Source organism: Centrocercus urophasianus, unplaced genomic scaffold (genome assembly GCF_019232065.1).
Source record: "Centrocercus urophasianus isolate 14NV4802_14NV808 unplaced genomic scaffold, USGS_Curo_1.0 seq_12, whole genome shotgun sequence".
Lineage (NCBI taxonomy): Eukaryota > Metazoa > Chordata > Aves > Galliformes > Phasianidae > Centrocercus > Centrocercus urophasianus.
The window spans coordinates 16,168,703-16,181,352 of record NW_024884364.1 but is presented as its reverse complement, the minus strand read 5'-3'; the positions used below and the strand labels follow the sequence as shown (position 1 = coordinate 16,181,352).

General features: G+C 52.1%; 1 protein-coding gene across 1 annotated transcript; it reads right to left on the bottom strand.

The window, feature by feature from the left end:
- Positions 1-432: 432 nt before the first annotated feature.
- On the bottom strand, positions 433-11,726 carry LOC122155927 (immunoglobulin superfamily member 3-like). The gene is made up of 8 exons (XM_042810292.1): positions 11,426-11,726; positions 9,995-10,372; positions 8,809-9,216; positions 7,283-7,666; positions 6,344-6,739; positions 4,476-4,883; positions 3,338-3,733; positions 433-995 (listed from the first exon to the last, which is right to left on the bottom strand). The coding sequence occupies exons 1-8, from the start codon at positions 11,475-11,477 to the stop codon at positions 799-801; spliced, it is 2,619 nt and encodes an 872-aa protein (XP_042666226.1). The 5' UTR covers positions 11,478-11,726; the 3' UTR covers positions 433-798.
- Between the last annotated feature and the right edge of the window lie 924 nt (positions 11,727-12,650).

Genomic DNA, 12,650 nt, shown 5'->3' with positions numbered 1-12,650 from the left:
TGAAGTGGCTGAACAGAGAAGCAAGAGCTTCCCAAGTAGTCTATGGACTTCCTTCAGGGCTCACCCCTCAGCCCTGGATGGAGCTGTGAGATCTAGTGTGTGTGTGGATCTAGTTATAGGTGTCCCTGTTCATTGAGAGCTGGACTAGATTCCCTGTAAGGGTCCCTTCCAGCTCAAATGATTCTGATTCTATGGCCAGCCTTGCTCAGTTCTCAACCTCCTGCAGTGGGTTTTGTGATGAAGACCCATTTCCTTTTGGAGATCTTCTCTGGACACAGGGTCTCCCAGAACCAGAGGGCAACAGTGTCCGAATTCTCCTCCAGCAAGGGATGGGAAAGGCAAGTGCAGTGCCTTAAATGATATGCCAGCACTCCATTTGCAGTGCTGCCAAGGATTTTTAGCTGTGCACTGCACAGATCTTGTCAAATTGCCTTAAAATGAGCAGCAGTTTAATACTTTTGTATTCCAGGGCAAAACCAGTTTTCCCCTTACACCTGAAAAGAATACCACTTCCACACAGCAGCAGTGGACATGCATACCACAAGCACCTCAAACACCACAAGCAGCCACAACAGTGAACATGTGAGTGAGTTCCAAATCTAAGAGAGAGGAACATCCATTTTGAAAACCTTATTTGCTCAGTAACTCAGAGCTGTTTTGTTTCACTGAAAGTAAACACATTTTCAAGTATTCATTGCAAAAGCTACAGCAAAACAACAAGCCACCCCTCTTCAAGTACTTGGTCCTCCCAAACATCCAGTTCCTTTTCTTCAAGTTACATCACCCATTACGGGCCAGCTAAGTTTGCTTGATCTCCTCAGCCCCTTGCAGTTCCATCAGCTGGTTTCCTCTCATGGTGCCCTTTTTTCTTTTCCTGGAGATGAAGCACCAGCAGAAGCCAGCCAGGGCCAGGAGAAGGATCAGAACCAGAGGTAAGCATAGGATAAAGTTCAGCAACGATGGAGATGAACAGATCCTAGACGCAACTGTTATCTCTGGAGGGAGAAAAAAAAGAAGGAAAAACAACTGAGATCCCAAGCTAGTTTGAGTTGCCCTCTTTTACTGCTTCTATAGATTATCTTATTGCTCTTCCTTCAATCTACCAATTTTTGAGAATTCATACCACATTTTCTTGGTTATTTGAGAAAAAGGGGAAGAGAAACAAGGTAATATGCCTGAATTTCTTGTCTTGGGAGGTCAGACAGGGACCTATCTCACTCTCACAGCTGAAAAATCCCACCAGAAACAGCACAGCTCTTCAAGCCACATAGTCATCACCCCCTGCTCCCTGCCTGACACCACTGACAGCTAAAGATCTGTCACAGGCTGTTCCAGAGCAAGGAAGTATGAGAGGAAAGCAAAGGAAACAAGAGGTCTCAAGGAGTTTGCAGGTGAATGCACCATACTCTGGTAGACCCTCCATCTCCTCCAAAAGGCTGGGGTAGATCAGTCCCACGCTAGCCTGTTCCTTCTGTTCTAAGCTCCTCATGTTCACCCAGTAGTCATGACCATTATGATCTCCTTTCTTTGTGCTGAGGGATGAGGTTTAGTGGACGTGGTAGTGATGGGCTTATAGTTGGACTTGGATGATCTTGGAGGTCTTTTCCAATCTTTATGATTCTATGACACACAGCTTTAACTTCACAAGCTCATCTCAGATGGATGTGGCTTGAAGGGCCACACCAACTTGCTTGGGTCTGTTCTGCCCATCTTAGTTCTCTCTTTGACCAATACCCATGCTGTGCAGTGATGCTTCATGCTTGCTCTGCAGAACCGTGATGGTGTGGTAGCTCTTTCGATCCCAGGCTGTCTCTGGGAGACCCACAAAGCCTGGTGGGCTCAGTTGTGAACCTAGGGATGAAGCAACTCGGCAGCTGCTCCCAGCCATAAAACTGGCTTTTATCTCTCTCCCTCTCAACTTCTACATCTTACCCACACAGGGTGAAGCAGCACTGACTCTCCCACAGGAAAAACAGGAGAAGCTCCCACAGTGCTAGAGAGGTACCCTAAAAGGGCATCAGGGCTCAGAGCTGAAGTGACCCCTGGTTGCAGGCGCATTGTGCACGACTGTGAATTACGCTCAGACAACTTTTCAAGATACCTACATCACCAGATAAACAAAATAAAATGAAAAAGAGAAGAAAAAATAGCCAGCTAATGTCTCAGATTTTGTGAAAGCCATGAAAACCACGTAGCAACCATGTAGATCAAACCACGCGGATCAGACTGGAGGAGAATTTTCTAGCAATTCCAGCAATGGCTATTCACCAGTAACAGTTAACAGGAGATGGAGGGGGTTGAGGAAGGAGAAGCCTGAGTGCCAGAGGGAGCTGCAATGGACAACAGCAGGAAGAGATCTGCAGAGGGCTGGCGTGCTGTCGGTCCCTCGCAGAGCAGTTAAACTCAGATTAGCTCTGCCAGAGGTGCAGTTTTGTGCGTGTGCCAGAAGCAGGCACAGGGGGGACCCATGAGTCCCTCTGTGCCCTTCTATCTCAATTGGTGCTGGTAAAAGCAGGAATAATGACCGCTACAGACACCAGATTTGGTTGGAGTGGGGCAGTTCCAAAGCTGCATGCACCTCAGTCCAGTTGCGTACAGCATGGCTGATTTCACAGGTCATATTTCTTCCTCTGATGGGTCATCCGTGCCTCCCTTTTTCCCCAACAAGGCGTCAAGAGAGTACTTTTTTCCTGTCAGTTACCTCCCTAAAAACATTTTGTATGCCTGACAGAAACCTTTCCTTTTATTTATTTAAGCTCCTAGATGTTGAATCCAGTCTATTTCACACACCCTAAGAGGACAGTGGTTGTTTTTTAAGGCCTCAACTAAAGACTGAGATGCCAAAAAAAAATTGCAACAAGATTTTTTCTCTAAAAAATGGTTAGCATTCTAGCCCAAATGGTTGGTCTGAGAGCAGGGCTGGTGGTATGTGGTCCTGCAGAGAGCCTGCAATCCATCAGTGACAGTCAGCAGTACCCTGCTCAGAACTACATCTCACTCATGGCTGGAGCTCTTGGCATCCTACCAGACCTCCACCTCCAGCACTTACAGAACAAGAACTCAGGTTTCAGCCCTGGCAGACGGATAGGGCTGGGATGTTACTCCCAGCATGTGCCATTTTGCATTGCTCTTCTCCTCCATACCCTACTTCTCAATCCAGGTCAGTCTTCCCAGGACGACCTCACTGAGGTCCCTTAGCAAGTCCTCCCATCACTGCTATCATCCCTAGTTGCACTGCAGCAAAATAAGGAGGATGCATGATGCACCCCAGCAAGCTAAGGGCGGGGGGTGGTGGGCAGGGGGGCGGAGTGCAAGGCAAGTGGCTGTGTGCCATTACCTGGTGGGGTGGTGGTGAGCTGGGTGTACCCTGAGAGCGCCCAGGTCTGCAGCTCCCACTTATCCTTGTTGCCTCTCTGCTGCCATTCCTCCACCCGGCAGTGATACGTCCCGGCATCGTCCTCTTGCACGCTGCCCAGTGTCAGGCTCAGATCACCAGCAGTGGGCCGCCGCAGCTGCAGCCTCCCCACCTGCCCCTCCTGCAGAAATTCAATGGCACCATCATGGTTCAGGGTGAGCAGGGGCCTCTCGTGGCCATCTTCCTTCCCATGAAACCAGGCGGCCGAGAGGCGGGCGGCAGGCGGGAGTGTGCTTTTCAGCAGGCAGCCCAGCGTCACCTCCTGGCCATGCCTGGCCAAGATGCTGCTGTTGGCCTTCTCCAGGTGCAGCTCACTCTCTGAGGGGAAAGGGAAGCAGAAAGAGCTGTCACAGCATTGTGCACTGCTATGGAGGCACTCCTGCTTGTGCCTGATGGAAGTCTGGGAACTTGGATAGTCTTATGCATGTGCCTCTGAAGGACACCATGGGTTCCCTTGTCTCTGTGACTCATTCTGTCCACGGTGTTTTTTCCCCTCCACCATCTCTGTACCCCACCCCTTGTCCTCTTCCCATTAAGCATCCTTTGCACCAAATATTTAGTAAGCCAGAGTCTTCTGATCTAGATCATCTGAGGCTGAAAATGAGACATTGAATGGGGGAAGAACCCCCCACCCTGCACATCCCAGAGGTGCAGCACCCAAGGAGAAAGCCCAGCTGAGCCCTCAGCCTTGCTCTCTCTGGCTGCATGCCCCAGCATAGGAGAAGCTTTATATCTGGACACCCAGAAGCACTGGGAAAAGGCTGCTGCTCTGTATTCAGCACTGCACCGCTGCCCAAGGACACCATGTCACGTAGGAAAGCAAGGGCTGTGGTTCTCTTTGTTGTGAGGTATTAGACATCTGCTGCTGGAGGCACAAATACCAGCTCGATTTGTTTGGGAGGATGTGGCAAATCCTCCTAATTCCCCATTTCCCTTTGAAAGGCACACTCCAGGCAAAGAATCCCAATATCTCTGCTCTGTGCGGGAACCTTTGTTTCTCCCATACCCTGCTAGAGGCCCCTTCAGACAGAACTTCCCCTCCCCTCCCCCAGTAGCTCACCTGGCAGCCGCAGCAGCAGCCTGGTTCTCCCCGACCACCGCTCTCCGAGGCTGTACCAGCCACCCTCCAGCCAGCGCCATTCCTCCACCGCACAGCAGTACTGGCCCTGGTCCCCAGGGCTGGCTGAGAGAATCCGCAGCTGGAACACATGGCTGGACACTCTTTGGCTCAGGAACCGGGACTTCTGCGTTGGGGAGCTGAACCCAGCCCCATACTCTAGCAGGCCAGTGTGGCTGGCCCGTACGATCTGCACGGGGGTGGCATCTGCTGGAGGAGGAGGTATGTAGTACCAGCTGATAGCCAGCTGAGAGTTGTTCAGGGGGAACTCCATTCTGCACTCGATGCTTGCATCAGCACCGCCAGCCACCTCCACGGAGCTCTCCCTCGTAGCCACCTGCAGCAGGCTTTCTGAAATGAAAGAACAAAAAAACCCTGGTGGTTTTGCCAACAGCCACCATCTTGAACGCTTGCAGCGGTTATTAACCTGAAGCCACACACTGCACAGCACGTCCGTAAGTTCCAACATCTGCTTACCGCCCAATGCTTCAGCAGTGCAGATTTTGCAGTAATGATCACTGGGAGGTCTGGGAAGTGACCATCCCAGGGGACTGGCAAGTGCTGCCATGCATCTCACAGCACACTGCACTGCCCTGGAGGAACAGGGGAAGGCAAGAAGTAAAGGAGGGGGAAGATCTATCTATCCTCCTTTCCCCCTCCCACTGCGACCTTCTGCACATGTCCTTCTTGCCCGGAGTCACAAGGCCAGGCCCACAGCAACATTTAAACCCCTGAGATACACAGCAACACAGAATGGTAGATAAAACACTGAAACACAGATCGTGAACTTGAGTATCTCAGAGAGCTCCATTCAGGAGATTTCACATGCAGAGGAACAGGTTGGTAAGTTTTGTGATTAGGAGGACTACATTCTGCAGCACAGTCTCAACCTGTTGCTGCTAGAGCAGGTCCCTCTTCAGCTTTATTCTGAACCTTCTAAACATACCGCATGGCTTATGTTACCACCTTTCATAGAGAAGCAGCACTAGTCAGCAGCCATCTGGTCACCCACGTGGGTCACACAATCCCAGAACAGAATCATTGAATCATTAGAGTTGGAAAAGACCACTAAGATCACCCAGTCTGACCACTGACTCATCCTCCCCACCATGCCCACTAACTACATCCCTCAGTGCCACATCCACATGGTTCTTGAACACCTCCAAGGTTGGTGACTGCAACACCTCCCTGGGCAGCCTGTGCCACTGCCTCACCACTCTTCTGGGAAGAAATATTTCCTGATATCCAGCTAAAACCTGCCCTGGCACAACTTGAGGGTGAAAGGGAATGGCCTTTCTCATTACATCTGCACAATGTCCAGCAATGGCTGCAGTAAGTCCGAAGCCAAATGTCATCATGTCTTGCTGTCTGCTCTGTAGAGACTATGATCACACTTGCTTATCTTAATAACATTTACATCACTGCTGCATGCTCACAACCACATTTTTCAGTCCCCTCAGCTGCATCACTGTCCTCTGACCTCCTCAGAATGTAAAACAGAGCACCCAGCATCCAACTCCACAGAGAGCGCCAAGGGTGTAGGGGGAAGAGTACTGTGAAACTGAGGAGGGAAGGAAATGCGTTAGCTTAGGCTATAGCAAACACATCAGTGAAGAAAGCATGGAAAAGCATGATCTCAATTCACTGGGTTGCAACCCCTAAAATCCAAAGGAAGAAGCAGGATGAGCAGCACTGCCTTATGCAGTCCCAGAGACAACCGTACTGGAGACACCCAGCCATCAGCTGTTTTAGTTGTGACCAAGAGGTTTGAAGGAACTGCCTGCATAAGAAGCACTGGCAGCACCGCTCACCTGGTGGGACGACCTTTATCCCCAGAGGGTTGGAGATGAAGGAGACAGCGCGCTGCCCCTGAAGCGTCCTCCAGACTCCCACTTCACACTGGTATGTTCCTGCATGGCCAGCCATCGCACTGTGGATGTGCAGCCGGGAGAAGGCACCTGCCTTCATCAGCTGAGCTCTGCCCTGGAAGCGAGGCTGTGCTGGTCCCCAGGACACGGTGCCATCAGGAAGGACACGCACTAGCTCTTGGTAGCCATCGGTGGGTGGTTTGGGCTGGAAGAGCCACCCCACGGACAGCAGCAACTCCTCAACTGGGCAGCTGGCGCTCACGTGGCAGATAAGCTCAAAGCTCTGTGTGTAACTAACGGTGGCTGTTCGGCTTCTCAGCGTGGCACGTAGTCCAAGACCTGCTTGAGTGGGAAAAAGCCCATGGTGATGGGACAGAAGTCCTGCCCTCTGCCACCCTGCACCACCCCCACATCTTCACCATCATCCAGGGCATCTCACCACACACCTCACACCAGTTCTCAGACTCATTTTGCACTCTGTGAACCTCGTCAGCATGACAAAACCTCCATCACACTCCTCCTCTCCTGAGCTTTATTCTGCTCTTACAGCCCTAGCCACAGTTCCTGTCCTGCCCTGTCTCCTGGTCCACCACCAGGGTCCCCAAGCACCCAGCTTCCCACAGTTCTAACTTCTTGTCCTAAACTGATTGCAAAGAACCAGGCTAAAGATGTATGCTTCATTTTGGCTGCTGCTGCCCCCATCATGCTGATATTTGTCAGAGCAAATACTTTTCCCATTATCATCTGAAAAACGTGGCACACTGGTGCTCTTGCAGCAACAGAAGCTGAGCTGCGCCTGCCAAGGCAAGGCCAGACTCAGTGCATTCCTCAGCCAGGCATCTCTGTAGGTTTCACCCAGAAGAACCATTAGGATTTACTCACCAATAGGCTTCACACTGATTCTGAGAACTGATGATAGGTTGGTTTGGATGCTCTGGAGACTCCCAGGAGCGTTCACCTCCAAAACAGAGCAGTGGTAGGCCCCGCTGTCCTCCAGCCCCACCTCACGGATAGTGAGAATGTAAATTGTGTTGCTTTGTTTGAATGCATGGAGCTGCCCCAGGCTGGCTCTTTCCTCATATTCCTTTTTCCAAATCAGCAACCCACGGGGGTCAATCCTGGCCACTTCTGCGCTGTTGAGGACCCAAGCCACCTGGAAGTGTCTGCTGTCACTCCTCTGGGCTTCCAGCTTGCAACTGAGCCACAGGGTGTCCCCTTCAGAAAGGTCGTTCTTGGTGGCAGTGATATTCACACAGAGATCTTGGTCTGTGGGCAAACAAAATCCAAGAGGGGGCAATGGTAGCTGTGCAGTGAGAAATGAAAGGGGCTCACTACTGAAATGTTTTCTTTTATAGAAAAGCACTGAGAATGGAAAATGTTCATCATGGAGAAGTGGACTCCAGCCCCCATAAGCCAGAAAGAGGACAAAGGAGCTCTGTAGCTTTGTGGTTCCCCCATCCCATCAGAAGCTGTAGACTGGAAGTAAAGCAAACTAGCTCCATGACTGCCACTGGAGAGGCCAGAATAATTTACAGACAGCACATTACCCTCTGAATTTAAACACTAGCTCATAAACAGTGTATGAACAGGAATCCCAGCCGCTGCAGATATGTTCAGCATTCCCAAATATTTGCTGGAGAGTTTATAGAAACCGTTGGCGTGCTCGGGCCGCAGCAGGGCCGGCAGTCCCACAGAGGGGATGAAGGAGCTTGTGCACCACTCACCACTGCCCCAGCTGCTCTGGGGTGACCATCACAGTGCTTTTTTAGCACTGCCGCCTTTCTTCCACCCTAAGCAGCCACCACAGAGCAAATCATAGAATCACAGAAAGGCTTGAGTTGGAAGAGACCTTAAAGCCCACCCAGTCCCAACCCCCTGACATGGGCAGAGCTGCCCCAGGCCCATGCAACTCAGCCTTGAGCACCTCCAGGAATGGGGCATCCAAGCTTCTGTGGGCAGCTTGTTCCTCACCACCCTCTGCGTAAAGAATACTGCCTTCCATAGGGTTTCCTTATTTGTAAATGGCAGTGTGGAACCAGTACCCGCAGCTATACACAGTCATGCCACTGCTGACCAGGGACACAAGGCCTCTTCTCCACTTAGCACAGGTCCCAGCAAGACCCTGCTGTGGGGTGGGACAGACACTCCGGGGGCAGGCATTTTGCCCTGGGCTTCACACGCTTCCATATCTAACACAGGCCCCAGTGACACTCTGTCCTTCTTGATGCCCACCTGGCACACCCAAAGAAAGCCAGTGGGATGTGCCAAGCTGCGGTGGAGGTCAGACAGGAGAAAACAAAGCATCAGAGACAGTAGCATGGGGAGAGAGATTTTCACGACACACCACTGCAGAGACCACCCATGGTAGGTCCTTTGCTGCACAAAGCAGCTGAAGCCAAGGGCCTTACCCTGGGGAGTGACCACCAGTGATGTCCTCTCTGACTGTTTGCGGGAAATGTCCTTCCACATCCCATCAGGATCCTCGATCCACTCGGCTGCCTCACAGTACAGCTGCCCCTGGTCAGAGGGCTCCACCGCCACAATGGAGAGTTTGTATGAGGTGCTCCCAACCTTGTCCAACCGCACATTCCCTGCCAAAAACCTCTGTGCATAAGCGGGTCCTGGCATCACGACAAAGTCCTTGGAGAGGGTGAGGATCTCAGCCCGGTGCTCTCCCCGGAGGCAGTACCAGCCAACAGAGAGGTGTGTGTGCTGGGCGGTGGACCTGGACACCAGGCAGGTGAGCTCCATGGCATCTCCCTCAGCATGGGTGAGGTTCTTGGGTCCCATGGAAACTGAGAGGGTATCTGCAATCACTGAGCACAAGGGGAGAAGCACAGAACAGCTGGTCAGGAGAAAAAACATTTCTTGGCCTCAGTGGGCAATGTGTTGGTCAGTGTAAGAAGCACAGCCAGGCTCTGAGAAATGTGACAGTGCAGTGGAAGTAGGTGCTGCATGTGATGGGAGAGGCCCCAGTCAGCCCATATCAATGTGTGAAGTGCTTAAAACCTCAGTAGAAAAGAAAGCATGGTATATTTCTCAGCAGTACGCTCCTTAGTGAAAGTGTGGGCAGCTCTGGGCAACCCCAAGGAGGCTAACATCCAGCCTTTCATGAGCCCAAGTGGCCACAGTACCAGGTTAAAGGAGGACACAAGGTTGAATATGAAGTAGATGGGCCATGTGGACTTAGTGAGCTTACAGTTGGATATTTTTCTTTAGTTCTCCACCCTGTTGTCTCCCTGTCATCATTAGTATGTGGGTATATGTCTGTTCAAGACCCATCTCCTGACCAGAGTAGACCCCAACAGATAGTGCTCAGAGCCTGACAACTCCTTCTCTCGTAAGTGCTGGGATGTGGCTGTTAGGCTATGGCACAGCAGACTATGTGCCACAGACTGCTGATGAACACATCTCCCCATCTGCAGTGGGAAACCTGTCTGAATCCGTACAAGCTTGAGACCGATAAGCACCCTCGTGCCGCTGCGTACAGAACAGCACATCCTCCCTGGTAGCTTTACCATCACCTTGACGCTACCAGTAAGAAAACGGAAAATCAGCCAGGCCCCACAGAGCAAGCCGTCCTTCAAGACCCACCTGTCAGGTTTGTCTTGGCACTGTAGCTCCCAAAGTACCTCTCGTCGGTGTTGGGCGTGTGGCACTCGTACTCCCCAGCATCTCGGTCCTGCAGCTCCGTGATGTGCAGCAGCACCGCGTCCCCCTGCACCCGCTCCACGTAGATCTCCTGGGCGCGCACCCGCTGGGTGTAGATGGCGTAGGGGAAGGAGGGGTCGGCGGTGCTGACGATCTGCACCTCCCGCTCTGAGGCTGAGGGCAGGTAGATGGACCACTGGAAGGTCTGCTCTGCTGGGCCCTGGTAGCCGCTCACTTTGCACCACAATGTCACATGGGAGCCAAGTACACGGTAAAGTGGTCCCTTTTGGATAGTCACCACTCTTTGGCCAGCGCCCACACCTGCCAGCAGACAGACACCATGCATGAAGTTTGCAGGAGAATACTGCAGATGAAAATTATTGCAGTTCAAAATGGCAATGAGACTGTAGCATAATACTGCAATGACTTAGGGTGTGGTCTCATTCTATGAAGAACAATGCCCCTAGGACTAAGAAGCATCGAATCATTAAGGCTGGAAAGGACTTCTAAGATCACTCAGTCCAACCATCCACCTACCACCAAGTATTGCCTACTAACCACCTCCCTCAGAGCCACATGCTTGAACACCTTCAGTGATGGTAACTCTACCATCTCCCTGGGCAGCCTGTTTCAATGCCTCATCACACTTTTGAAGAAGTTTTTCCTGATACCCAACCTGAACCTCCCTGGTGCAAAAACTGCAAGGAACTTCAGCATCCCCTGCAATTGTTAAGAACAAGCCCAATGCCAACAAACTTGAAAACTTGTCTTCCAGCAAGCAAGGTCAGACAATAGAGGCCAGAGCACCATGGCCATGTGGTCATCAAGTTTCTGCTTGGAAAGCATTTCCCAGACAGTGCTCAGATGGAGCAGCAACCAGGCTAAAACCACTGGAGGAAGCCCGTAGTGTGCTGAAGAGGAGCAAACTCTCAGGTTCAGTGCAGGCCGGAGGGAAAGAAGCAGGAACCAGAGCTAACTGCTGCTGGAGAAAGGGACGTGACCTCAGAAGTGCCTCACAGAGGTACAGGAGAAGGAGCCAGCAAGAGCACCTCCAGAGGCAGGAAACACCTTAAGAGGCACCAGGAACCTGCAGAGGGCTTACAGAGTAGAGCTGGGGAGGAAATGGTCATCTGCACATCCTCCCCTCCCTTTCAGCTTCCATGGCTCTGAGCCCAACAGCACTGGGGCTGCCCTCACCCTGTAGACCAAGTGAGGTGCACTCTTGGGCCACCCACCCAGGAGCGTCCTGTCCCCCCGATTTAGGAATATAAAGCAGCCCAGAAGAGGCAGCCTGCACATGTGACCCACACAGGGCTCCTGACAGTTTTACTTCCCACTTATCCGCCCCAAAAGTCCTTGTCACAGTGCACTCACCAGTGAGGAGGAAAAGGAGGAAGGCAGCCACCTGATGCTCTACCAGCCCCATGCGAACAAGATCTGCTACAGTCCTTCCCTAGGAAGGCAGTGAAAGGCACTCAGGGTGGTGGTGACAGCCACCCCGTAATTTTGAAAGCAGCTGGGAGGAAGCTGCCAGACTCCGGCAGCGGTTTCCTCTGCTTAGAGAAAAAGGCGGGGAGAAGTGGGGAGCAGAGCACGTCACCAACGTCCTGCATCTCACCAAGGTGGCAGTTAGCCACAGACTTCCACATGCCCACTAACCACGTCCCTCAGTGCCACATCCACATGATTCTTGAACATCTCCAGGAACGGTGATTCCACCACCTCCCTGGGCAGCCTGTGCTACTGCCTCACCACTCCTTCTGAGAAGAAATTTCTCCTAATATCCAACCTGAACCTCCCCTGGCACAACTTGAGGCCATTTCTGTCGTGCAGCAGCTCACATGCAGCACACTGTGTGGCAGAGCAAGATGCTGGCCCCCTTGCTTGACCAACCCTCTGCCTCCTGCTCTGTTATACTAAGCAGCTTACTCTCTCCTCTGCACTAAAGGCAGACACCATGGGTGCATCCCAGCACCTGTACACAGGTAGCATCCTACTGCCAGCACCACATGGCCCACTGCACAGTGCATGTGCTGGGACCGGAGGAGGCTGGCAGGGCATGACCCAGATAGGGAGCAGCCAAAGGTGAGGAACTGAAGCTGGAGGCTCTCTCTGGAAAGATTGATTCGGTTTTTACAGGAAGAAAAGCGGTGTGAAGGTGGCTCCTGAGCTGTGCTGCTCCTGCAGCCTGCTGAGGTATCGAATGAACTGCTAAATTGGCTCAGGGATTCACAAGCAAAAAGCAGCTGTAAAACAAACAAGCCATTCTGCTTGATCCCACTGGGCTCCCAGAGGGAATGAGATTCATGTAACAAACCAAAACAAACATGAGGTCCCTCCTTGCCCCATTTCAGAAACTGATTCACATGACAGCTCATGGGGCCAGGAGACAGAAGCACAGACTGCTGACTGCACATCAGCACCACACATGCAGAGAGCCAAGCTCAGCGTGCAGGGACGGGCTGTTGGAGAGGTCCCATCGGATCTCACCTGTCCCCTGCCACCAAGCGTTGCAATGCAACAGAGCAGAGGGGCACGGTGCTGAAACCAGCACTGCCTCAGAGACAGGAAGGAGGTTGGCTCTGAGAGCAGCCCACTG

Coding starts and splice junctions, on each gene's coding strand:
- LOC122155927 (XM_042810292.1), bottom strand. CDS start 11,477: ATGGGGCTGGTAGAGCATCAGGTGGCTGCCTTCCTCCTTTTCCTCCTC. Junction 10,373..11,425: donor CCTCCTTTTCCTCCTCACTG/GTGAGTGCACTG, acceptor GTCTGCTGGCAG/GTGTGGGCGCTGGCCAAAGA. Junction 3,734..4,475: donor GCTGCTGCTGCGGCTGCCAG/GTGAGCTACTGG, acceptor CTTTCCCCTCAG/AGAGTGAGCTGCACCTGGAG.